Source organism: Lates calcarifer, linkage group LG20 (assembly GCF_001640805.2).
Source record: "Lates calcarifer isolate ASB-BC8 linkage group LG20, TLL_Latcal_v3, whole genome shotgun sequence".
In the NCBI taxonomy this organism is placed as follows: Eukaryota; Metazoa; Chordata; class Actinopteri; family Centropomidae; genus Lates; species Lates calcarifer.
The window spans coordinates 15,528,706-15,556,605 of NC_066852.1; the positions used below are offsets into that span (position 1 = coordinate 15,528,706).

The following is a 27,900-nucleotide window of genomic DNA, read 5'->3' on the forward strand; positions in this document are numbered from 1 at the left end:
ATTTGTTAAGAAAAACATGATTTTTTTGTGCCTTCTTTGGAGCTTTCTTGACAAATCACTACACAAGCTAATTTCATTTCACCACACTGACCATATTTCTGCTGTCAGCATCGATTATGTGATGGGTTAAGATGCCATTATTTCAGAGCGCTCTGTATCTGTATGTTCAGCCTTTCTGACTCTGATTGTCGTTACATGTTTACATTCATTGTGACAGTCCGGCTTGTGGCTGGTGATTAATTTTGTACTTGAGCCATTTTCTGCGTGTGTGTGTGTGTGTGTTTTAGCTTATAGAGTTTGAGTTTTAATGCAGATGTGCTGATGTTTCCTTTTCTATTATTCTCCTCTCTGGACCTTTACCTTAAAGATGGGACAACTCACTTCACCCTCGTCTCATGGCTCAATCAAAAAGGTATTGTACTGTCTCTGGCAACACTGCTGTGAAGAGAGAAGAATAAAGTTTACCACAGCATCTCAACAACCTGCTGCTGTTTGATTGCTAGCTATTAGAGAACCTGGTTCCAGATCCACAAATTTCTGTCTACATCTACAACAGATTAGAAATTCTACATTGAAAATAGAGCTAAATTACAAGCAAGGATATACATACACACTGTATACAGTCTTCACAGTCATCTTGTTTTTAATACAGCATATTATGATAGTGGCATATTTAAAACTGTTTAAATTTTTGGAATTAGTCAATTTCTCTTCAATTATGTTCAAGGAATATTTTCTCTATCTAAATCTTCTACTTCAGAAAAAAAGCTTATTTTTTTCCTCTGCATTCAGCAGCCACATGTTCAGTGATCCTAATTAGCATCTGACCTGCTAATCAGTCCCCCTGAAAAGCTGAAACATGTATCTGGGGTTTTCTGTCCATATTCTGAGTTAAATGTGTACTTAACACTGCACTGGACAGTAAAACGTGACCACGTCATTATTTTAACCAAGTTTGAACAAAGATTATTTATTAAACATTAAACAACTTACCCAGTCAGCACATGGCAAGTTAAACAGTCCTTCTGAAAGGATAAAACATGTTTCTGTGGTTTTCTGTCCATATTCTGAACTAAATGGGTTTTTAATAGTGTACTGGTCAGTAAAATGTGCACACCTGGTCATTTTAGTTGTGATAAAACAAGTATTTTGTAAGAATCTACTAGTAAGTAATTTTTACCAGTGAGGCTCATTAGCTTTTGGCAATCTGACAAATTTGCCTTGTGGGAGCTCCTGTCCTGAAAAAACATCATTGACCGATTTCTGATACATTTTAAAAGCACATTGCTGATAAATAATTGCATTTGTCTGCACAATTATGTGATTTCATTGAATCAATCATGAATTTAAAGCCACATGACTAGGATTTGAAAATGTCTGACCACCATCAAAATAATTTATGCTAAAATAAGAAAAAGTTTTCTGTGGAGCTTAATTTTAGACCAATAAGTAAAAAAAGATTGAGGCAAGCACAAAGTGCTTATTTCATACCTTCTTCTTCTTATATATTTATATAGCAGTTAACAGGTCAATGGTTGAGATCTAACAGGTCATAATTACACTGGAATGAAACATTGCTTGTTGGGCAGCTGTAAAAAGGCATTAATAGGGAAACTTGGCTCTCACAGATGCCAAACCATTCCTTAAAAATATCTCCAAAGAAATACACTCTAAGGCATTGGCAGATAACACACAGACAATATTATAAGCTTGAAGACAGAGCAAAACACGTGTGGCAAGAACACATACTGAAGTGCAAGCATCATGGCAGGAGTCCGTTCGTTTTTTTCCAATTGAAGACTTTTGTTTCCCCTCAATGGAGAGTCAAGAACGAGGAGAAGGAGCGGTAACGTCACCACTCTCCCTCGTTATCATTTGTGCGTCACAGAATAATATATTAACAGCATACACACAAGAGAAAACTTAGTGCTATCTCTGCATCTAGACCACCAGTAACCTCAACCAGCTTCAGGAGCATCAGTCTGTGCAGTCCAACCTGCCTCAGCCTGACTTACGGAGCTGCTAAATAACCTATTACTAGTTTCTTTATCTTAGTTTTAGTGTCCCATGACGGCATAAATACTTTTTTTTATGTCTTTCGACATGAAACCTGGTCTTAGTCAAACACTCAATCCTTGTCAGTTTAGGATCCCTTTTTTTGGCATGAAATGGTCTGGAGAACATTTCCTCAACACACTGACTATTGGCAGCTTCAATCCAAACTATCACTATCAGCATCAGCGTGGTTAGGGCTACACCACGCAGCCAATCATCTGGCACTTTGACATTTTCATACATGGTCTGATCTTGAAGCACCAATTTATGGTCTGAGGCGTCAAGAAGAACTGGAGATGAAGGGGAGACTAGAGTTAACGGAAGCAACAACTCCTGTGTGTCAGGTTGTCCGTCCTGGATAGAAGTTGATTCAGGTTGTTGTGGCAGGTATGCGTCCCGAAAAAAAACAAAAACAAAAAAAAACAATTATACATCACAGACCTCAGTCCACCGACCACACGGGACAAATTTCATTCCAGTAGAGGCTGGTTATTTTTCATTTGAATCAATGTTCATGTCTGAAAGCACAACCAGACTGAAACTGGTTTATTTACAGACAGTTCATGTTAAGTTCATGTTTTTTTTTCTGGTACATCCAACTGGAGTGATGTAACTGGGGGGTCACTATTCACTTCCAACATAACGGAGTAGAAGTCATGTACCAGGCTGAGCGCTGCTGTTACTCCGGTGGTTATCACCGTGTCCCAGGATTCACCTTGACCAGAAGCTAAAGTGTAGTCTTTTCTTGCATTAAACAACTACACACCAGATACAATAACTGTCTCCAACTACATTAAGCTTTTTCAGTTCAACTTGCTGATACATAGGACACCTGAACTACCACTCAAAGAAATACCAAAACAAATCAGCAGGTGAAATTGGTCGAAACATGAGAAAACAAGCATATTGGAGTGAAATATGTTCACAAACGCAAGTTTGTGCAAAGTCACTGTGACGTGAACTGTCTCTACAGAAAGTGTGTACCAAGGTCAGGGAGTATGGAGTCATCAATAGGACAAAACTACATCAATAAATCCTTAAATAATTTGAAATAGTCTATGTATACATTAGTCTTAAGTATTAATGCAGTTTATTTACTGATTTATCAACTTCATAATTATTTTTTAAATTATTTTATTTATGTTTTGTCCTAAAGAGTTTTCCATACATCCACTTGCTCATCGCATACAAACAGTGACAGACTGGGCTACTTGTGTAATGTGATTGATTGCCATTTGTTTCCCCACTGCAGCGACTGTGATGTCTTGTTGCCTGACTGCCTGTTCTGCCTCCATGCCCTGCACCACTATAAATAATGATCCACTGTGTGTCACTCCTCCTCCTCTTCCTCTTCCTCCTCTTCTTCCTCTTCTTCCTCTTCCTCATCCTCATCCTCATCCTCATCATCCTCATCCTCCTCTTCTTTGATCTCCAGGTATTCCAGCCCGATGTCCTCCATCACCGTCTCCCCATCCTCTTCGGGAGGATCCGATTTCTGCCTCCCCACCTCTCCCTCTTCGGCTAACTCCTCCTCCACTTCTGCCAGCAGCTCCCCCTCCTCTGTCTCCTCTTCCTCGTCTAAGACGTCCCTCTCCTCCTCATACGAAGAGATGGGCGAGTAGTGCGGGAGGTCAAACACCTGCGGGCTGCTAGGAGCGTCAGAGCTGCTAGGGGGAGGCGAGGCGGCGGGAGCAGCGACGGGAATGGTGATGGGGACGGGGATGGAAAAAGCAGGAAACGCCTCAGAAGCACACATGCCAGCGCCAGCGCTGATCTCCTGGACCCTCCTGGTGGCTTGGTTCAGACCGGTGGTCGTATTAGAAGCAGCGGAGGGGATGATGGCCATGCCCAGCCCCGAGGTCAGGGCTCTGGGTTCAGGTGTGTACTCCCGAATCTCCCCTGGTTCCAGCGGTTCAGGCCCACAGGGGTCGTGCTCGCTGCAGGACAGCTTGCCGTCCAGCTTGGAGATGAAGAGCAGGCCATCGCGGTGCTGGCAACAGTAAGAACTAGGACACATCTCACAGAAGGACGCTGCCTCTTTACCGCATATGTCACACTGGTGCCATGGACATTCCCATCGACCTGCAGTGAACATACAGACAAGAGAGCATAAGGGAAAGTAATAAACTTTTAGAATAATGAACTCTACTTCTACAACACAATTCATGAGAAAAATGCACAATAAACAAGATATATTTACTGTGCTAACTACACTTGTATCTAACTGTCCAACTTAAATCCAGTTCTCCCATTAACTCACTAAAATGAATGTTTTTCCTTTCCTTACTTGTCTATATCTTATTCATGAGCACTTAACATTTTCTTATTAGTTGTTCTTCTTCTCAGTTAAATGTGTCACATTTAACAAAACAGGATTTTAAAAAAATTGAGACAGCAGCAGGTGTTTCACCCTCTTTCTCTTTAACATCCCAAAGCACAGGATGCACAGGAAATGATTATACTGCACCACAGACTGTATCAATAATGTTATAGCGTCCATGCACAGCCACTCACCTGCAGGCCTCTTGGTGAGGTTGAGGCAGTCGGCGTGGTAGACTTTAGGACATCCAGGTCTCTTACAGGAAACCATCTGTCCTCCGTCTCCACAGCTGAAACACTCATCCTCCCTTTCTTTGGTCACCACCACCTTGCTCTTCTTCTTGCCGTGGCCTCTCCTCTTCAGCTTCCGACCTTTGTCATCTGATGGAGGGTTGTTCTGGTCGCAGAGAGACGTTGATTAACGATGGCACAACAACAGCAAAGTTTTAGAGAAGACCGATTTTATCATCTCTCACCCCAGTGCTCACCTTTCCTCTCCTTCTACCACCTGGCAGATAAATCCAGCACCTCAAAATAACTTCAAGAGTACCTCAAGTTGCAATATATCGAACAGTGGTATTTCATTTGGGCCATCCCCCTCACCTTTGGCCTGACACCCAGGAAGCCGCTGCAGTTTGGTGCTCCACATTTACACACTGTCTTCCCATTCCCCAAACACTCCAGGTTGTAGTTGAAGGTAAGCTCTGTGCCTGAGCAGATACACACAAACAACTGAAAAAGGCTGCAACTGTGGAAAATACCCACTTGATTTGTCCAATTCAGACTGCTGAAGCTTCATAGTACATTCAGCCAGGGTTAGAGTCAACAGGATGGTTGAAAAACCTGCTTTAGAGAGTATTTTTATACAGAACAAGAACTATGTGTAGCCTTGTCCCTCATCACTTACTATAAAATAAAGGATCTCTTCATAGCCAGTACGGAAAGGAGGAATGATTGCAGTAACCTGTAACTCTTTCAGTGTACATATGAGTATTGTTTAAAAAAATGCAAACCAATCCTCAACAAATTTTATTTACCACCAATCTACATGCAATCGACATAACAAAAGCAAAAAAACGTAAATAAAATAGTTCAATATCTACACATAGGGTTCCATCATTTGCTCGTTTTCTCTATTTAACAGGTGTTTTTCCTTGTCACCTAACATGGATTCAACATGTGGAATCAGGAAGGTTTCAGGGTTTTCACCTGTATCTTACACTTGCAGCTCTAAATGAAGAGGCATACCTGCAGCGACATCGACGAGAGCAAACAGTCCCACCCGGGTGTCTCCGCTCACCGTCCACTTCTGGGTCTCACAGTTCGGCTGACAGCTGTGGTTCATGAAGCGAGCCTCATTCCCCTTCGGCCCAGCATCGATGATCCGGTCCTAACACACACACACACACACACACACGCTCTTACATATTCTAAAAGACAGTCAGACTTATCCGAAACAAAGCTTCATCTTCTTGGCGTTGGAGTGTGATAATCTCTATACTCACACAGCTGCAGCGACATCATATACACAGCTAACAGTATACACTACTACATATTCTAACATTTTAACATCATACTTTTCCCTGACAATGAAAGTCACTTTGCCCTTCTGTCTGATAATTCAGTGCCCAGAGCACAGGGAGCACACACGGGAGTTAAATTTAAATGAGGCAGGAAAACAGACAACAGAACAGAACCACATCTGTCTCTGGAGAAACGTCACTCAGATGGAAAACTGGTGATCCTGCCAACAAGAGCAAACTATTGAAACTATGGAATAATGCTTAACAACATGAATGAACAGTTTTTAAGTATTTCTGTGCCTTAGTACAGTACAGGAATGACAGGAAAACGAGGGCACAGGTCCCGACCTGACTCGAGCCAGGTCCTTGAGATTCACGATCCGGGTTTCGGTACCCAAGCTATTGGGGCTGTGTGTAAATTAACAATTTTAATGAAACACTGTCCAGCTAGTAGATGTGTTTAAATCAGGACCCAGGTGAGGTCCAAATTATAATGGACCACGTCCGTTCTGTTCAGGTCTGACGTATTTTGGATTGGGTCTCTCACACACACACTCTGGCTTGGAGCTGTACCTTGTCCAGAGTTAGCATGTAGAAGTTGCAGATGTCGTTCTCCTGTGCGTGTCTGATCCTTGACCTGCACTCCTCCTCGTCGATCACCTCCCCAACGTACTCGCTCACAAACTGACCCTGGGGGAACAACACAGGGAACAGTCATTACTGAGTCACCACCTGATAGCAACTCTGCAGCAGTTCATGTAGAAACACTGGTACCAGTATCAGCAGTTCAGTAGCTTTGTATTGTATTGGATTTACCTTCTTGATGTCATGGACGCAGCGGAGCCCCCAGCCTCGGGACAGCGTCCTGAAGATCTCCACCTGGCTGTACTGACGTTTGGTGAACGCCTGGTTGAGGCACCGTTCACCCGCCGGGCAAACCTGCAAGAGTTATACATAATGATAGGGATACTTTACACCTGGCTGTGTCAAAATACACTGTGCTCTCTATTACAAATGCAAAGGAAGCCATTTAAGACCACATTGTATAATATTATACACTGTACAATATTTTTATATATGTACTGGAGGTGTTTGTGTACCTGCGGGTGGCATTCGTACAGCAGCATGCGGTTGATGCACTCTGAGTCCATCCCACACGGGCTCTCGTCTGTTGCCTTACAGTTGCAGCGCGGGATCTCTGATAGGTCGGCTGTAAAGATCTGAACCTTTCCTATCGGTCGATTCACCTGAATGAGTGAGAGAGGTGGAAGCAAACATGAACTCTTTTCTCTGCACATCAGAGCAAACACATTTAAAGCTGATTACTGAGTTAATCTGATGATGTGTCACCACAATTATCTTTAAATCTAAATATATAACAGTGAGTATTCTTTAAGGTCTATCAAAACTTGATGTTATTTAGCACAGCTTTCCATGATTCCATTTTAAATATAATAAAAAACAAAGTTTGGAACTCAAACAGATGCCACTGTCTGACTTTTGAAGAAAACCCTGCATGTTGCAGCATTTTGGACTGAACAAAGACAAAGGTCGATCATGAGTCTTCTCTCTGACCTTAATATGTTTGTATGGAGGAGGTTTCCTGTCGTTCTTCCTGTCCTCTTGAAGCTGACGAAGCTCCTTCTCTGCCTGCAGCTCTCGAAATCGCACAGCCGCCTCCTCCAGAGCTGAGAGGGGATTTAACAGTTTGAGAAGTAAAGTCACCATACCAAGAACAAACGAAACGCTACATTATGAGACAAAATTTCAATTAAAAAAACAGGATCTGTTAAGGAATCCACAGTGGATACCTTTCTTGTAGGTGGCATCAACACCTTTCCCCATCTTTTCTTTGCTGTTGGCGTCCACGTCCATGTAAGGGAAGACTCTGGCCTGGTAGGTCCACAGGTAATCATTGGAGCCAAAAAAGTGAACAGGGAACTCCCCGACATCGTGCCTCATCCGCTGAATATTCTCTGGGATCGTTTTGGGATGGCTGACCTCCGCCGGCCACCACCTTTACAAAGGTGTGGAAAAATACAAAAGAAACAACTGTACAACAGTGCTAGATTAAGAATTTAATCATTTTACAGGAGTGATCCTCCATCTGTCTCCCTAAGATTTGTTTCTGTTTCAGACAAAACAGCAAATGTTGGTTTTGTTAGCACAAGTTGTGCTGTATTCTTAAAAAGCCACAAAACATAGATGTGAAATAATAGTAAGAGACTTTTGGTATGATGAGATAAAGAAATTTGATACGCAGAACAGGGCTGTCCTCTCTCCCTCAAAACAGTCTTATTTTCATTATTGATTCCTCTGTCTATTATTTCTCTAATTAACTGATGAATTGCTAGTAATATAAAATTTCAGAAAATGTTGAAACACCAACTTCAATTCCCCAAAGTCCAAGGTACTGTTTTGTTTTTCTGACCAACAGTCCAAAATCCAAAAATATTCAATTTTCCACTGTAGAAGACAGATTAAACCAGAAAATATTTATATGTTGGAAGCAGTGAATTTTGATACTTTTTCTTAAAACATAATTCAAATTCTCTTTGTACTTTAGGATATTGTGATGCTCAATCACTGTTTTCTGATGTTACATAGACCGAACAACTAATTAATTAATCAAGAAAATAATCAGCAGATTAATCAATAATGACATTTCATCCTGAGGGAAACATGAATGTCTATAATAAACCACAAATGTCAGCCTCCTGGTGGTGATACAGGAAAAGTCGAAAGCATACTGTATTATAACGTGAAAAGAAATGTGCTAGAAAAACAGAAAAAAACTTGTAAGAAGAAGAAACTGAGCATACACCAACAGTTTCTCCAGCTTGCCACTGACCTGTACCGCCCAACTTTCACCCAGAGGATGTCCTTGTAGCGAGGTTTCTTCCCAGCCTTGCAGTCGTTGCAGTACCAGCTGCCTTTAGGCATCTCAATGTTCAGACACTCCCGGTGGAAGGCAGCAGGACAGGACTCGCAGCACAGCAGACTTCCTCCTGGAGCACAAGAGGAGGAAGGACACTGTTTTACCTGTCAACTATGATGGCCAATCATTTTGGTTTTGCGGCACAGTTAGTGTTTGATTCAGTCAGTGCTATCTGCTCATCACCACACGATGGACAGACACAGTCAGTGACTAGCTAGTGACATTAGTAGTAACATTTGGATTTTTTCAGAAACTGGGCTGAATCGGGCCACATCAGTCTTAATTTACTCCACGTGTTCTTAAAGCCGTACCCTCAGTGCAGACAAAGCACCAGCTGACGTTGACGTGTTCATGGTTCTTGACGCCGCGACGGGGGGTGAAGTGGTTGGGACAGATGATGCTGTTGTTGGAGAGGACAACGCTGCCTGCTGCCATGCACAGGTCTGTTGCATGATAGGCCACTGGGCAGCGTACGCACCGTACCAGACGACCTTCGCACAGAAACAAGAGAACAATCGGACAGTCAGGGCACGAATGTCGCAGAAAGTAAAGGTGTTATCTGAGGGTATCTGCGCCCCTCTGTTCACCTTTAGAGATGGACGAGCTGTTGGGATTGGCGATGAAGCAGGTGAGACAGACGTGGATGGAGCAGCGGAAGCCTCGGTTCACAGGTGCAGTTGGGGCGTAGTTGGCGATACACTCGCCGTGGTAAAACTTCCCACACACTGGGATCATACAGCGCCGCACATCTTCACTGCGCTTTTTACATACAAAGCAGGTGTGGATGCCTGGAGGAAAAACAAACATTATGTGAGTCATTTAGTCATTATAAATATAAATCTTTAGACCTTAGCAGAGCATGTTAACACCATCAGATAAGTTTATATATTAGAGATCAATTACAACAGAAATATTACCAACTTCTACATCTCCATAGAAATAAATAATACAAACAATAATTAAAAATAAGATAATCCAGCAGTAAGCTTTACCATTAATATAATTATACATGTTGAACTGATAAAGGACAATTTCATCAGTCACTATGTACTAGTACTACAATATAAACAGTGTTATTATGTCTTCTCTCAGTCAGATTTGTGGACAGGTGCGACTGAACTGAAAACTAAAAGAAATGATAATAATCTCATCAGTCGTTTAGAGGAAGTGCTGAGACCTGCTGCTTTAAGAAGTGACAGTATTTCATCTCTGCTACACGTCTACACTGCCCTGAAATTTATGCTGCTGGACATTTTATGTATCGTTACAGTCTTCACTGAATTTTCCCAGTAAAACGTCCCGGTAACCGTTCTGTAATTCTTCCAGACGGCGAATAAATTCTGCTGGACTGAACTGTGTTTGAAGCGCTGTAAATAAAATTCCATAAAATTATGTAAACTTGGTTTGATCTGATCATATGGTCAGCCATGTTTGTTGGTTTGAAAAAGGTCTTAATACTTTAAGTATTTGTTTATATTAGTTTGACTACACTGCAGATTATTTTCTTCAGGGAGTAAACCTTAAACACTGACGTACCTGATTTGCACTCAGGACAGACAAACTTCCCTTTTGGCGCCTCGGCCAGAGAGATGCAGGGCAGGTGGAAGGCTCCACAGCACTGACCCTCACAGAGCAGCAGCTCCCCCGTCTTCTCACACACCTGAGATACAGCATAATAAGAGCGATTCAGAGTAGCTGTGAAAGTGGTCCTGTGTGTTCAGGCTCCATTTCCAGGAGTCTGATACAATATGTGTTCAGGGTGCAGTAAGCCACTCTGGAACCAAACACCCACCAAGTAAGCAAAGTCGTTTTGCTACGGCCAAAGTTAAACATGTCCTCCACAAAAAGAAAGCAAATTCTGCAGATTTTGCACTTCGAGCTTGCCTCACTTTTATTTATATTCAATACTATAAACCTTATCAGTGGGGGTAAGTTGTGCTAAAACCCACTTTGACTTGATGACTTATGAAACATCACATTGGGCGGTGTTTAGTTAACCGCTACAGTTAGAAAACCACAGAAATGTCTGATCTCTGCTGTGCTGCCTGCTGTATAAGCTCACAAGCTACACCTTCCTTATGTAAGACTGCTGGACCCTAAACAACAACTTCCAAGATCCACCCAGTGTCTAAAGAGAGGACACTGTAGCCTACATGAGCTAAAAAAAATGAAAGACTGATTCATATGGTTTTATTAAATATTATTTCATCTTTGGGATGTAATTTGCTGCCACACAGAAATCAAATATGAAAAAATAAATTTGAAACTCTGGCCTGAAGAGTCTGCTCTTTAATTCAAGTAATGGAGTTTGACACAGGTCCTTCCTCAGGGTGTTTTACAGCAAATCCTGGTTCCATTGGTTGAATAAAGAGCAGACTCTTTCAGTAAGTCCATTAGTTTTGCCAAAGTTTTTTCTTCCACTAAATAATTGAACACGACAGTAGTTGTTTAGTGAGCAGATACTCTTTCCACAAAAAAACAGTACATAGCAACATCAGACAACAGCCTCCCACCCAGAGCTGATTATGTATCAATTACATGCTCTGTGCTAAACACAAGAGACAGCCTGTACAAACAAACAACATACAGTGTATGGTCCAGCTGTTCCAGAGGTTCTCATGAGGACTGAATTAATTAACAAACCCACATCACCAGTGGTTCAGCCTCCAAAGATTAACTCCATCACTGCTACAATAAATCTCCTCCAGGAAATAAGACTCAGAGGGAACTTAAAACTTTTCTCAGAAAGCCTCTGAGAGCAAAGACAATACAGCTCTGAGGATCATTTTACATCAGCGACTGGTCTCACCTGACATATGTTCTCCTTCATGGAGGCAGGGCCTCCTCGGTCCCCTATGATCTTCCTTGAGGGTAAAAGTGGGTCGTCACACAGCGACAAGTCGTCCTTCGTGGAGGAGAAGCTGTGAGCCAAGCTGGACGAGTCACCCTTAGGAGACAGGAAAAATTCACTGTTGTATAGCAGTGACTCAGTATCTTGTCATAATTAGCGTAACGTGTTTTAATGAGGTCACAGTCTAAGTGAACATTTCACATTTGCAAGAATGGGATGGACAACTCAAAAACAGAATGCATCAAGCCACAGCTGTAGCTGGCGTGGGGACATAATAAAATAAATGCACACGTATGCACATGCACAAAAGAAGAGGGTAACCAGCCTCAGCTGCATAGAATTAGCCAAGTCTGTCTTGTCCAATCACATAATTTTGTGCAGCATATAGGTAGAGTAAATTATTTCTGTAATGTCACCATGTCTTGGGAAGCACATAAAATAATGGTATAATATTTAGTCTGGAGCACTAAGGATCATCAATCATAGCTTAGCTTTGCTAGATGACATCAAGTTTTTTTTTTACTCCACTCTCATTAAAGGATTAACCTCGTATATTACCACATTTTTCTTACTGTCGAACAAATTTCATGGAAAGACCAAAACAGACAATGAACTGATTCCACTAAGTACTGTCTGTTTGTTTGTGAGTCTGCTGTACTGTATCTTTGTTGTCCAAAAACTATAAAAACACATCAGTGAGTCACACTGTTGCACTGGTTGACATGTTCCTTTATTACTATAAACACGTAAAAACTAAACTAAAACTTGTTGGTTGTTGCTCACTATCATTAAGCCATCTCCCCATGACGGTTAGGATACCTGTGGAGTTCTTTTACATATGGGTAGACAAAGGGTTAATTTCCTTTGTAAAGAAAGTTGACAAAATGCTTTTACTCCTAGGCCCTAAAGTAGGAGCACATTTGTCTGTGAATTCCTGGCCAGTTAGGACTAATATCAAATTTAGCAGAGTGAAAGAAAAGTCAGTGGAAGAACTAATCTTCAGCAGTTTGTGCAGTCACAGTAAATTATTCACTAAATCATTTTAATCTAATCTACAGTCTCAAGCAAGACAAGAACAAATCTGTAACAAAAGTAAAGATGTCTGACCTCTGACTCTGCTGTGTCCTTTTTGACCTCCTGAGCCTTACTGTCCTCTGGCTGAGGAGCAACGACATCTCCGGACGCCGTCTCCACTTTTTCCGTTTCAGGCGGAACTGGCACAACATTGGCAGGTGCAGGAGTGCTGGGGGTGAGACTGGTCTGAGTGGAGGGCGTGAGTGTAGAGGCAGAAACCTCTGGGGTCGTCGGTGTGGAGGTGGATGCTGTAAGCTGCTTACTCTTTGATTTTAAAGATGGTGGCCCTGAATCTGGGTGTGAGAAAGATGTGTTAGGACCAGTTATCACAGAGAAGACTTAAAACTTAAGAACTACGCTAAAGAGATTTATGAGATTTAAAACAACCATTTAAAAGTAACAAACACTGCAAGTAAATCTCCATCTAAAGCTAAGTAGGTCTGAATCATTTTAAATCCCATTTTTCTTACACAAAGCAATTTTTGGTAGTAATTTTCTTGTCTCTAAATTGAACAAGGCTTTTCTTTAATTTTCTCAAGCTGGGGCACATGGTTTCAATTTTAAAGTTTAAAAATGTGCACAATGACAAAAGCAAGGTAAATGATATGATTTGTGCTATATTATAAAATATATACTGTTGCTATACGGCATATACTGTCATAAGATGATTTACTGACCTGATTGAGGGGCAGGATTTGTATTGTTCTTCAGTGTTTTGACCTGTGACAAGAGAAACATTATCATAACCTCTGTTCATACTAATATGTTGGTCTGCCAAAGAAAGAGCACAAATGACCACTTTAAGAGGTATTGTTCATCATGAGACCCAGGCCTCTGTGGAGAACCTGAAGACATGCTTTGTGATAAGTGACAAATCACTAGTTTGTTAGATGCACCTCGGCAATCTAATGCAGATGTTTTTTAAAGTCTGACACAGCCATGACTCAGTGAGCTGTGTGTCACAGCTGCTGCACCTGATCACTGTGTTCATCATGTGTATCTTTGCCTCATGTCTCCTCCACCACAACACCCTGCAGCTCTCCTGCGGTTACCTTGGGATGCACTCTTCACAATTTGAAAACTTTGGATCAAATGCAATTTGACAAAGAAAAGAAAAACTTAAATGCTGCGGTTTTGTTGATACTGTGTCAGAGAGAAGCTGAATAAACTCTATAGTCATTTTGCAAGGCTGCAGTCAATGTTACTGTTGGATTGGAGACAATTATACACAAGAGTGACACGGAACATTATAAACACCTCCTGACATAATTCATCACACAGCCTCGACAAAAACTGAACATTATGAGTTTCACCAACAGTTTATTGTAGCGCTACCATATGAATAATGAACTGGTACATCAGAGTAAAACTACACAGATACAGATGTACCAGCAATTAAACAAGTGGATAAATGTATACACAACACAACATGTCCATGCTGTACCTTCTTTTTGGGGCCTGTTGAAGCCTCTGCCTCCAGACAGTACTCCAGGATCTTCTGAGTGGGTTTCCTCTTCCTCTTCTTCTCCAGCAGAGGAGCAGTCCCTGTCAACCAAATGTCACAGCTAGTTTGGCATTAAATATAAAAGCTCATCCACATTTTCAAAACAGCACATAAGTTATATGAGGCCATATTCAGCACAAACCAAAGCAAACAACTGGAAAGACTGGACTAAAGCATACTTTGTTGAGCTGTCCACATACTTTTGGCCATATAGTGTGTCAATATTTACCAAGAAAACTGTCCTTTGGCTGAGAGAAAACTACTTTCCAAGACAGTCTTTGTGACTTTGAATACAGTTAAGTTAAAAAGAAAGATAAACAAATACTGCCTCACCGTTGTCTTTGACAAGGCTCTCTGACAGCGAAGGTTCAGCTTCAGGAGGAGGTGTTAGCGTGTCAATGGAAAGCACTGTTGAATCTTGGGAAGCTGTGCTGTCAGTGCTGGGAATCTGTAGTTCAGGGGGCGTTGTTGCAGCGATTTCCTCAGGAGGTGGTGTCTGTATTTCAGGAAGTAGGTTCAAGGATGGGTGGTCATGTGTGTTCTTGTCTGATCCCGGGGGTTCAGACATGGAGGTAATGGGTTGAGTGGCCTGAGAAAACAAACAGCATTATTTCATTGTAAGTCACTGATACACGTTTCAGGCGTAGTGATATTGGATGCCAGTATTATGCGCATACTGTATAACGACATTTAATTAGAGAGTTACAACAGATCTTACTTTGTATGATTTTTACCTTTCCAATCAACTGGAGAGGCTTTTTGGTTTTCTTCCTTGTGGAGAAAATCTGATCATATTCTTCAGTCCATTCAATCAGCCTTTTGCTTGGTTTTCTTATGCGTTTATGTGCTGAAAAGACAGGAGGGACACGGTAGCTTTTAAAAAAAAAAAATATTGTGTGCAAAACCTTATAGAACAACACAGCCAATTTTCTTTCATGTTCATATACTTGAAGACAATGAGCAGTCAAATTAATAAATGACAAGGAGTCCATTCATTTCTTCATCAAGAACTCTTCAAAACTGACAGCCTGCTGGTTATCCTTTGTGATTCCTTTGTGCCGACTTTACTGTGCAAACTGGAGAAAACACTCAAGAATTTGAGTGAACTGCCGCTGACATGCTCAGTGTTCATACATCCTTAAAGTCAAGCTCAAACTCACAAATGATTATTAGCCCCTTGGTCTTTGTTTTCATTCTTGAAAGCCAAGAGTCTAGTGAGGTGAAATGTGCTTAATATTTAATCTAGTAAGAATGAGGTATTAGGTTGCACAGCACACTGTGTGCAAACATTTCTATAATGGAAATCACTGGATAACTGAAAACATCAAGATGTAGTTCAGCAGCATCAGAGGCAACATTTACTATTTTTCTATAACATACAAAACCCATTTCCAAGAAGAGCAAAAGCATGCCAAAGCCTACAGTGTGCTTAGTCTGATTTTAAGTGTTTAACTGCTACAACAGAACAATCCACTCTCCTCTATCCAGTCATCACATTGCCAAAACATGGCTTCATATGCTACTTCTGTCGTTACTCATGTTGTGACTTTCTTCCATTTGTCTACAGCAGTAGTAGTCTGACATTGCAACCAGAAGACAATATTGAAACAACTGTGCCCTGAAATTCATCTCCACCTAACTACTTGTAAACAGGAAGGAATCAGTGAGCTGATGACAACTTACACTTTCTTTGTTTAGCCTGTAGTATTTACATCAAGCCCCTTTGTTGCTTACTTATACATCATACCCTTTAGATCAGTCTCTAAATATGTGACTGAACAGTACAACTTTTAGATGAGCCCTCCACAATCACATTATTCAACTAGGTGGACATTTATTGTGATGTGATCAACTTGAAAAGTTTGTCTTTGTGCATACTTGAGTTGAATTGTTGGAGATTTGGGTCAGATTGTGCTTCAGTATTTTGGACAGACGCTAAACTGGACTGTCCTTACCTGTTGGAGCCTTGTCACGTACTCCAGCGTTGTGCGTCAAGCTTGTGTTAGTCTCAGTGCAGTCTGCAACAAGGCCATTCGGCTGTCCCAGACACAGTGTAGTGTCGGACCTCCTCTGCTCCAAAGGCACCATGTTCTGTATATTCTCACTGACTCTGCTCCACCTCTCCCCCTCCTGCTCCTCCTGAACTACTCCCTCACCACCTCCAGCCTGCCTCTCCCAGCTGCTGGCCTGCATGCCCAAGAGGGACTGGACTCTTGATGAGCAATCCACTCCTGATGAAGTGTCCATTGTTGGCAAGGATGCCAGTCCTCGTGAGGACTCCAGTCCTGGGAAACCAGGTCCAGACCTGGCAGGACGACAAGGCACTTTGCGGTTGGCTTTCTTTTTCATTCCAGTGCAGCTACCCCTTCTGTTATAGGGCCTCTTCGACGTTGGTCTTGTGCTGCCTTCACTGTGTGTGACTATGATTTTGTTTGGACTTGAATTTGAATTGTTATTAAGATGTTCAAGTTTTTGATCATGGCCTGTGGGTTTGGCCTCCCCAGGCATCACTAAGGGCTCCTCCTTAACATGTGCACTTGGTGGCCCAATCTCCAGTTCTAATGGGGCCCCTTCTCGCTCTCTAGTGTCATGCAAGTCTTTCAACATCATGAGAAAAGTGCTGAACTTGTAGTTTGTGTCTGGTTTGAAAGACATAGGTTTACCATCATTCTCATTTGTCAGGGACTGGAAGGATACCTCCTCCACATTTTTAAAGGCATTCATAAAAGAAAATGGTGAGGAAGGTGAAGATGAGGAGCGTATGTTAGAGGAATTATCCTCCTTCTTTGCTTTTGCTCTAGACGTAAGGGGTATGAAGTCCATTGGTGGAGTTGAGGATATAGAGAGGTCTTCATCTTCGCTCTTGACATCAGCTTCAAAGTCAGTTGAATCCGAAAACATCTGGGGGGGGCTGCTAGAACTAGAAAATGTGTCGTGATCATACTCACCATTATCATTATAATGAGACTTACGAGACTTCATTTTAGTGCAAAAGTCAAGTTTGGTCTCTGAAGTGGAGTTACGTGCAGAATGGCGCACAAGGTCCTCAGCTTTTCTAAATGGATTTAAGGGTTCTTTCATCACAGCCTCCTTTTGGGCTTTTTCCCACTTCTTCTGCTCTGCCTCCTGCATAGCCTTCAGGGCTCTGGTCATTAGCCGATTGCTGGCTGGAAGGTGGGCAGGTTGTTCATGAATGACTTTATCCAGTTCATCTGGAACCTGCTTTGATTTGTGGACTTTCTTGGATTTCTCAGAAGACGGGCCTTCAGGAACATGGGCACTCCTAGATGCTGAATTCCCTTGCTGGTGAGCAGGCGGAACCGTGTTATAAGACGCGCTAGTGATAGAAGTTATTCTTTGTGGTGAGGTGCCTAACTGGTCAGAAGAAATACTTGTTACACTGGGGGCAGGAGTTGTCTTACTTTCTGACTGATTAGAGGATGGGTATGTCACATTGCTAGGGCTAACATTTAAAACTTGTATCCTTTCAGCTTCTGGGCTACCTAATTCATCAGCAGACACACTTGCCACATTGGAGGCCACAACAGTTTTCCCTTGTGATGATTCCGATGAGAGACGAAGCATACCATTCCCACCACTTGCTTTTAACTTCACAACTGAGACCTTTATGGATTCTGAACTGAATGCCTGATCTAAAGAGGCACTTACTTTTCCATCCACCCAGTCTGATTGTTTGGAGGAAATTTTAGTCACAGTATTATCTAGTGTATTTTCATTCATTGTGCATTCAGGTTGGTCAGTTGGACTAATGGTTGCACTAGAGTTTAGGAACTTCTTACCCTTTATGTCTTTGCGTATTAATTTGACAAAGGGCATCCTACACTTAGAGACCAGACTTGTTTGCTTTTCTAGAATTGCTAATGGTTCAGTAGTGTCAGCATCTAAACCAGACACTCGAGTTTTGTTACTTTCTCTTTCTTCTGCTTTATCAGAAATCTGGTCATTTACATGGACCTTTTTATTGGCTGTAATGTCAGGATGTTCCATTCGACTGATGCTCTTTACACTCTCTGAAAACACTGATTTTTCACTGAAACCAAACTGGTCAGAAAGAATGTCCATGTCAGCTGTATTACTGGGTGTCTGTCTACACTTTGAGTATCCACACCTGTCAGAGGACACACCAGTCTCGACAGAGACTGGGGACTTCTGCTTGTCTGATAGTCCTGACTGGTCTGCAAGACTGCTAGTTGTACCAAAAAGCCTATTAGGAACTGGGGTGTTTTTACACTTCAAATTTCCTGACTGTTCAGGAGGCAGATTTGCTTCAGGGGGTACAAGAGTCTTAAGCTTGTCTGACAATCCTGACTGCTCACTGGTCCCGCCACCGGAGGAGGCATTTGTAACTAGCATCTTTTTACTAACAGCAGATAGGTTCTTTTTCTTACAGCATGCCTTACTGAAGAGATTTCGGTCTGGCATCGGACTGGTTGTTTTAGGTCGCCTGTCTTTGCCTGATTTACTGAACCAAAGACCACTCTGAATCTCTGGCTGCTTCTTCACCTCTTTAACAATTGCAACAGATGGTTGAGTCTGAACTAGCTTTGGCTGACGTTCAAGTGCTTTAGGACACAAAATCTTAGGGACTGAGTCGAGGTCAGAATATGGACACTCTTCATTGTCTCTATCTGATTTGTCTGGGCTATTCCGCAATGTCTTTTTAGAGTGTTTACTATTCATGTCTTTAGATGATTTACTTGATTTCTTCTTGCCAGAAGACTTCTTTAAAGTGCTTGGCTTTGCTGGAGTTGATACAGGGGATGAAATAACTGGGGATGAAATGGATCCATTGGTTATGTGTGATGTCTCAGGCAGGGTGGAATCAGGTGAGGTGGTGGGAGGAAAGGTCGGATGGGCCTCTTTCTCTCTCTCCAGAGTGGAACTGTCGTGGAAGGCAACATCTCTGGACGAAGAAACAGAGGAAGCCATTTTGGGTCTGTCTTGGAGAACAGATTCAGCTTCTGCCACACTGGATTTCCAAGAGTCCTGAAAACGCTTTGCAATCTGCAGAAAGGTAAAGAAAACACTGCTCAGTCTTTTTCCAATGTATCAGTTTACACAAGAATTTGCTCATGATCACCATTGTAACTGAAGTTATTCTTGTCAATTTTTAAGAATAAAAACATTACATTTGGTGTGTAACACTTTATTAAGGTGCGCCAGTAGCATCAACTCATCATTTATAAAATAGTAATTACAGTGTATTTGTAGTTCTGCTCCCTTTGCTTCCCCCTCCGACGCAGTAGGGGGAGCTGTTCGAATTCAAAACCTCCGTGGAAAGCATGAGTTGATTTTTCCTCTACCCAGATGAACTCTACAGGCTCACCAAAGGTCCTAACATGGTAGAGCCGGCAGGGACGGTCACTGGGCTCTAAGACAACAACAAAACATCAGCAGTCTTATGAGATGCAAATTAAAACCACATTATCCTGTACAGGAAGTATGAGAGTGCATCAACAAAGCACAGGAAGCTTTAAAAAGCAAGAATTCTCTACAAAATTACAGAATTTTGAACATAACACTTTGTTACATGGCCAAAATAATAATCTTCAACTGTATAAAATGGCTGTAAAATGCATTTGTTCTTAAACATATACTGTGTATTCACCTGAACCTATTGAGACACTAACAACATTAATAAAGAGAGTATTACTGATCTGACTTAACTGTAGAAATCCACAGTTGCACATGAAAAACATTAAGTGGGCAAACCCTTTTATAGTATGAAAGCATAATACAGTCAATGTACATGTCAGTGAATGCAGGTACTTGAATGAAACTGCTTTCCAATGAAGCTGGATACTGATAAAGTAGATCCATCAGCTGAAAGTATGATGTGGTTGTTGTGATACATATACTTTTATTCTAACTTAATATCAAATTTGATAATGTTTTGAAAACATCTCTAGCACAATGCCTCTCTCCACTGGGTAATTTGACCCAATAATGCCAATAATGGTCTATTTTAGGAAACAGAGTAGTTGACAACATAATAATCATACATTTTTTGTCTTTCAAACCAAATTATGTCATAAATTATCATCTCAAACAATCTTTGATGTAGTGTTAATCTTCTTTCAATGACACAGGACAAGCCTGCTATTACCAGCTGAAGATGTCAATCAACTGGCAACCAAAATAATCCACAGGGAATATCATATAATTTAAAGCAACCCCAAAACAATACATTTGTCTAGGTAATAAATAATAATAGTTAGTCAACAATGTTTCAGGCCCACCTTTCACTCTGTGATAGACTCCCTGTACGGGGTCAATGATCACTTCACAGGGCCACCATGGTCTTCGGTTGAACTTTGCCCAAATAATCTCACCCTCTAAAAACTTCACAGGCGGCAAAGACTTTTTCTTCAGGCTGTTCTGCTGTCAACAACATGACAATGAAGAACAAAAGTGCAATGAGATGTCTGAACATGAGACAGGTTTTGCATTGTATTTTTTATGTTGAGTCAGAGCTATAAGTGTGTTGGCTACTTATGTTATACATTTCAGTGTGATTATGTTCATTGTGACCCATTGCATTTTGATGTGCATGTACTCTACTTTCAAAGACATCAGTGTAGACATGCTGCACAATGCAGAATGTAATGATTCAGTAATGGTGATGCCTGCCTGTGTTTAACACAATTTTGTTATTCAAAATGATAATTTGTACATTTACACAACAACAACCAAAGAAGTAACTTTAAGAATGAAAATCACTATAACCTATTGTAAGCTAATGCCTATCTGAGGCTCTGAGTCCAAATGTAATGTAACTATTAGGGTAGGAGATAAGGACCAATTGTGTGGTGTATGTCTGAAAATGTAAAAGATATTGGAGGTGGGATACTGTGAAACTGAGCACAAAGGTCCACTTAATAGCTTTCTCCAGTCAGTGCTGAATGCAGCTCCTAACATGCAGTTCAAAGACATATAGCTGTAAGCTTTGTGTTTAGATTCTCCTCACCATACATTGTGCACTTCTCAAAGGTCAAGAATGAGCATTCAGGTCCTAATATTGGCTTGCTTTTCATTAATAATTTTTAAGGTTCACTACCTTTTATGATATGTTCATTGTGGGTCAAACGTTTCAGTTTCTGGCCGCCAATGTTCTGCACAGGCTTTTTCCCTATGATCTAAATCCAGCTTATCATCTCTTACAGTTTTCAAACCACAACACAGTATAAAAATATCACAACCTGGCAGCGCTTGTGGCTACTATACTACTCTCAGTGTAAACAGGAGTAACCGCTCACAGCGGCAGGTCGAGTGGACTGGCAGGGTACACAAGCAGGCCTGAGTTATGACTGGCATGTAGCAGGACTGGCCAGAAGGCCAGTACTGACTGTTGGTATGACGTAACCCTGGTTATAGCTTTTTAAAGGAATCGTTCATCATTTTGGAAAATACACTTCAATTTGGTCTATATCGCTCATATCTATACGACTCTCAGCCTGATGAGATTGAGATATGATTGGATATGTGAAAAAAGCAGTATGCTAGCACCTCTAAAGTTTAGTCATTAACACACTATCTTGTTTGTTATATCTAAATACAAACTGACGTATGAAAAGTTGAGAAGTTGCGGTTTTTAAAAAACCTGATGAGATGAACGGATGACTGACAAGAGGGTAGCATCCAACCTAACTCTTAACACAGGTTTTGCCTAAGTAGTTGCTTCAGTCAGGAAAGGGTGAATGACTCATTCAGATATAGAGGCTATATAGTGTGAACTTGTAACTCTTGTAAGTAAACAGGTGTTCTTGTGAGCTTGCCATCAGTGCTTAAATCTTAATCAAAGACTGTTAAGTGTCTCCTTGTTGTTCTACGTCCACATGTGGACTTTTGAACATTTGTTGGGTATGAATGACATCTCTAAGGACTCTATTGGCCCTTTTCACCGCAGAAATTTTGACACCGCACAGCAGGAAAAGTACAGGTGTAAATAACAAAATCAGCCATGGATGACTTCTTTTTAGCTGCTTCACTTTCAGGGTCCTGGTATTATGCATGAGGCCACTGTCCTTTACTGTCATTCAGAGGTATAGTGGCTGTTTTCCTGGAGAAGGCAATAGATGCTGAAGCACTGACTCATAGAAGTACAACTATGATGACTTCAGAATTATGTCCTGCTCTCTCCTCTTTCTTTAGATTTTGTATCTTCTCATGAGCAATACCAAAATGTTCCAGAAATGCACCGCCAATGTAGGCAGAGAAAAATGGAGACAAAAGCAGAATCTGTGACAATTAATACATGTCAAGTTACAGTTCATTGTGTTTCTGTAGTGAAAAAGACCTATTTGATGTATACTTGTGAGTCAGCCCCTTATTAGAGTAGATCAGAGGTTTGACAACATGGACAAAATTGATTGACTGTATTTAATTAAATTTGTTTTGAGCACATAATAAATATTTGTATATGAACTAATGGAGAAGAGTTTAAGTGGTACAGAAATATAAGAACCCTGTTGACAGGACATCCTGAGCCTTAGCAATGTTTTTTTTTAATGATCATTCTTACTATTATTCTTTGTCTCACTTCTTCTTAGGGAATGATCATGCTATAAGTTGTGAAACTAGATAAAACTTTGGGACTACTTCAGCAATCACAACTTTTCAGCCTATACTTGCACACTTGTTGGCAAACCGACACCATTAAAAGTATGCCGAATCAGCTATTAGCATTTTCGGTTTGCAATGAACCTGTGGATGTTTAGGCAACTATCACTGGTATACTTTGATACTGAAGAGAGCTAAAAAAGTGATGACTCCCAGGCAAGTTCAGGATTTACAAGTGTGTCTTTTTTCTTTTCCTTTTTTCTATGATTTCCAGGTGAATTTGTGGACATGTGTTTACAATGGACATTTGATAGATAGCAAGACACAATTATTCAAAAAATATGCCTATCATGTCTGTGGTCACACTTAACTGAGTTCTGATTCAGTTTTTGATACAAATTGGTGCAGTTGGGGACTTTTATTGCCTCCAGGAGCTGTGTGTCATAGCCACATCTGCAGCTCCTGACGGTGTAGGTGAGCAGGCCAAATCAACGACCACTCTACAATGACTAACTTCTGTTGTTAGTTATTATAGATCTGTATCTCCCTCCAACCCTCCCTTCAACTCCCCTCACACTTTGAAAACCCCTGTATTAGGTAAAGGTTTTCTTTTATCAATGACAAAGCTACAGGTGTGGAGCCATGTCTTGTCTGAACTTGCAATAACCAATATTCTGCTATAACCAGTCAGATGCAATGAGGTGTTCCATGTCACGTACAGGATTTTGTGTGAGGAAAAGAGAAAAGTCTTCCTTTGACAAAGAGACATTTTGAAATTTTACTATATTGTGTCCCTCTATGCCAGAAAGAATGCAGTGTGTCTGTCTAATAGTGATGATGCTATTGCTAAAAAAACTTGAAAAGCAGGTAGTTTGTGCCAAGTTTACTCAGGGTAATAAGGGGAAAACTTGCCATTGAATGCCTTGAGGGACTATCCACAAACAGGAGCAGATCGGTGTCACTCTCCCATTCGTCATCTGAGCCGTCCCAGTATCTTCTGCGTTGACCTGAGGACTGGGACCGGGTGACGACCTTGGCTGACGACAGGACAGCATCCTTAGAGTCTGAATTTAAGTCTCCAGGAGTGGCCTGAGGAACATTCCCCTTCCTCTCGTGTTTGTCCTGCAAGTCTCCCCCTGATGACACGGTCTCTCGTGCTTGATCATTGTCATCATCCTCAAATAAAGAAGATTCAAAATGGAGGAAGCCATTAGCAAAGGGACTGTTGCTATCCAGAGAGAAGGCCGGGCTGGGCGGGCCTGAGAAACAACCTTCTGTCTTTTTCTCTGGGGCGATGGGATTGCCCCGATTGGCTGCTGGTGCATCTTTACTTCCAGTCTGGACCTCAGGTTGTCTTTGTCCAGCAGTTGAGCTCCCAAAACTCTCCTCCCTGCTTGTATTGTGGGTGCCAGAATAATCCCTGCTAGTGCAATCTGCCCAGGAACCCCTCTCTGTCTCCTTCCCCCTCTCCTTCTTATGCATCCCCCACTCCCAGCTTCTGTCCGGCTCCCTGACCGGCAGGACCAGGTCAGGCTGGCTCACCATGGTGGTGAGATGCTGCAGCCTCCTAAGAGGACTGTAGGTAGAAGATGAGGAGGAGGAGGAGGAGGAGTGGTCCCTTTGTGTGAACCCATAGACTGATGCATGCTTGAGGGAGGAGGCAGCAGACATGGTTACACCGATCCTGTGGTCATGGCGCCTGGAAGAGCAAGAGTGGGTGGAGAGGTCACGGCCAGGGGTCAAAGGGCAGTTGGACTGATGGGTCTCCCTGCCAGGGCCTGCATAAGGCCCACTCATGCTGGCATGGTTCCTCCCTGAAACATGAAAAAAACAGAAATTATCAGTGTGGCGCCTACATTACTGGAACAAATCACATCAGCTGAATGACTTTAAAACATAAACTTGATGGTTACACCAAACTTCATTATAATAAACGTGGAATGAGTCTTTAGGGACTTCTGCCAATTGCCTGTTGAACTAGTTTTGATTTTAGGATATTTATTTTGATCCTCCCATTATATTCCTTTAAGAAATTACACTTAGCCATGATTTTGGCATAGCATGTTTCTACAATCTGCCTTTCATTCAATAATATGTCATAGCGTTGATACAGCTTATCTAAAGTTAACCCTGGCAGCTGGTAATGAGATATTTTTAAAAAGTGACAGAAGAAAGGCACGGCTCAGGCATCAGATCCGTAAAAGACAACACAATCTGCCGTCATATGATGTCAAAATAAAAGCGTAAACAGACTCACTGACGACGAGCGGATCGACCTAATGTGACATTTTAGGAGAAATTCTGCGCCAGCACCGCAGCCCCACTGAAAAGCCTTTTAGGAAAAAATTATCGCGATATGATAAAAATGACATCAAGCCCGATAAGGTCATCAGGATGTAAACTCAAACAGTATATATACACAGTAAAGCCAGTAAGATTATTACAGCGCGTCATGTGAAAAATCAACCCAACGTTAAAACGCCGGCGCTGAATCCACGACCTGGAATTAAAATGGACCCGTTCGTGCGCGCGCACGCGCGCGTGTCTAACGCGCGTGTGCATAGGTGTGTGTATTAGTGCGTGTGTATGTGTAGCGGTGTGTGCGCAACTGCGTGTGTGTGTATGTGTGTCGTTCGTGGCTTGCAGTGAGTGGTTCCATGATTGCACGAGACAGAAACACAAACGCCACATAACATGCAAACGCGACGACACACAACAAGTTCACGTACACACGCTGACACTCACGGACGCACACAGACGCACACGCGTACTTCTACAGGCTTCCCCTCCGACAGATGCAGGCTATGTGCATCAAACAACAAAATCACGGAGAAAACGCCAAATGACACGGGATCTGTCGCGAGAATCTTACCATTCCGGTGTCGCCCACCGCAAAACTGACCCTCAACCCGTTCATTTTGGCGTTTAAATGTGCCAATTTCCAATTTTTTGAAAGCGGATGAGGAGAGTCCCAGCGGCAATACTACTAGGCCTGGATCCTGTGAAACGTACTCACTCACCCCCCCGCCCCCCTCCTCCTCCCTCTCCCTCCCCCTCCCCCTCCTCCTCCTCTACATGCGCTAAAGCTTGGTCCAGCGGCCCCTGGAATAGAAATTCAGGCGTGTTGTGCTCCTCCAGCGACACTCCCCCCTTTTTTGCTTTGAGATATCTACAACTTTATAATTGCCCGTCTGTGGATTTCTGCTCTGTTGAATGGCTATTTCCTGCCTGCAGACTCTGCCTGCCCCCTTGAAAGTCAGTCTCTCTCCCTCTCTCTCTCTCTCTCTCTGCTGTGCGCACTGCTAGTCGTCACCACTGCCTCCCTCCCCAGCCGGTCCATAACATGGAGCACAGAAGGGGCCGTAAATCACTCTTCAAGGTAAAAAAAAAAAAAAAAAAAGAAAAGAAAAGAAAAAAAAAAGAAATAGAAGAATCTCAGCTGATCCCCCCTCCCAAAAAACGCACCACGCGACACCTCCAAAAAAACCGTCCTGCCCCTCCCCTTAATTACAAGCATCAATTATCAACCTAAACCAGGCTGCCATCACCAATGACATGTCACATGCCAAAACTTGTGCCAACAACTGGCATCCTCTTCACCACCCACTTCACCACCACCCCGACACGCACTTGGGCAGCACACACGCGCCTGGAGATGAGTCGAAAACAAAATGAAGTGATAACAAAAATGTCCACCACCAACACCACCACCACCACCAGCAGCAGCAGCACCACTACGTCTGAGAGAGCGGTGAAATGGTGCTGCAGGCTACCCGGAAAAACAGATGAGTTTCCTTTCCTGAGACGAGTTGCTGTGTAGTGTAGTCTCTCTGGCTTGCACACCCGGTCCCTTCAAAATGGAGTCCTCCAGCCTTAGAGAGGAGGAAAAAAAAAACAGGCCACAAAGTGTTAATATATGCTCGATATAAAGTTCACCCAGCCACGGAGAAAGTGAGCCACAAAGCGCACCTCTGGAGGTGTTCCTGGAGGCTGTGTTTGAGTCTTGAATCACCCATGCCACGGGAGGAACATTTTTCTTTACATGTTAAGCCTCTCAAAGTCACTGTCTTATGAGCGTTTCTGCCACGACAGGAGGGGGGGACTGAGGCACAATTATCCTCTGTTGTGTGTGTGTGTGTATGTGAGAGTGTGTTTGTGCCAAACGCACGTCTGACAGCAAAAACCACAACAGTTGATGGCACTTTAATCGTCGTCCGTGCTGATTTGGGTTACTGTTTTTATGCATATGGAGGGAGAGCAAACGCTCAGCTTTTCTCCCCCTTTTTTTCTTTCAGAGACGAAGGGGTGAAAGCAAGAAAACAACTGCAGCTCTCGGCCGGAGAGACTGAGCTGAGCTGAGCTGAGACATGCGAGATCTCTGCTTTGGTGTGATTGATTCGTAAAGTCTTCAGATTTGTGAGATTTGGAGACGATATGTCAGTGGAGGGTGGGGGGCAGGCTAGGGCGGATAGGGGCATGTTTCAGGTGTAAAAATACCCCTTACACACACACACTCAGACACACACACACACACACACACACACACTCCCTCCACTCTTGTCACCGGTTGTCGACGCTGGGAAACGGCGTTCATGATCGACACGGCCGCACAACAGCAAACCCTCCTTTCCTGACTGTGTGTGTGAGAGAGTGTGTGTGTGTGTGTGTGTGTGTGGGAGAGAACATGATAATGAACAACGCTCGGGTGGGTCAACGATGAACCCACAGAGGAAAAAAGACCGAGTCTCTACTGGACTGTCATGTGAACATTTTACGTTTTCTGCTGCCACACACGGTGAATGTGCGTTTTTTTTTACTCTGTTGAGACGGAAACACGGATGATTTGAGATGCGTTCTGCTTCTCTGCCTCGATGTTTGCAGGGAGGGTTTGGTTAGAAAGAGAGAAAGATAGAGAGGGAGAAGGGGAAGGAAGCGAGAGACCAGTCGAGAAAGACGGGAGAGAGACACGCAGACAGGACAGGGCCTGCTGCGGGTTTTGGCGCAGCGCAGAACAGCGCCGCAGGTCGGCAGCACCGCGCACCTTCCTGTGAACCGC

At 42.5% G+C, this 27,900-nt stretch overlaps 1 protein-coding gene across 3 annotated transcripts; it reads right to left on the reverse strand.

Moving 5' to 3' along the window:
* Positions 1 to 1,480: 1,480 nt before the first annotated feature.
* nsd1b (nuclear receptor binding SET domain protein 1b) lies at positions 1,481 to 26,954 on the reverse strand. Of its 3 annotated transcripts, none has more exons than XM_051078439.1 (25): positions 26,814 to 26,954; positions 26,618 to 26,716; positions 23,757 to 24,658; positions 20,525 to 20,663; positions 19,484 to 19,656; positions 16,220 to 19,289; positions 14,999 to 15,111; positions 14,598 to 14,853; positions 14,205 to 14,305; positions 13,438 to 13,480; positions 12,794 to 13,053; positions 11,645 to 11,782; positions 10,372 to 10,495; positions 9,423 to 9,623; positions 9,147 to 9,326; positions 8,749 to 8,905; positions 7,709 to 7,914; positions 7,473 to 7,585; positions 6,998 to 7,144; positions 6,714 to 6,836; positions 6,471 to 6,587; positions 5,623 to 5,764; positions 4,978 to 5,084; positions 4,570 to 4,771; positions 1,481 to 4,137 (listed from the first exon to the last, which is right to left on the reverse strand). In XM_051078439.1, exons 3-25 carry the CDS (start codon positions 24,639 to 24,641, stop codon positions 3,386 to 3,388), a joined length of 7,749 nt encoding a protein of 2,582 aa, XP_050934396.1. In that variant the 5' UTR covers positions 24,642 to 24,658; positions 26,618 to 26,716; positions 26,814 to 26,954; the 3' UTR covers positions 1,481 to 3,385. The 3 variants fall into 3 exon arrangements, with proteins under 3 accessions (XP_050934396.1, XP_050934395.1, XP_050934397.1); XM_051078438.1 differs by having other exon boundaries at positions 25,717 to 26,716; XM_051078440.1 differs by lacking the exons at positions 26,618 to 26,716; positions 26,814 to 26,954 and adding an exon at positions 25,102 to 25,682.
* Between the last annotated feature and the right edge of the window lie 946 nt (positions 26,955 to 27,900).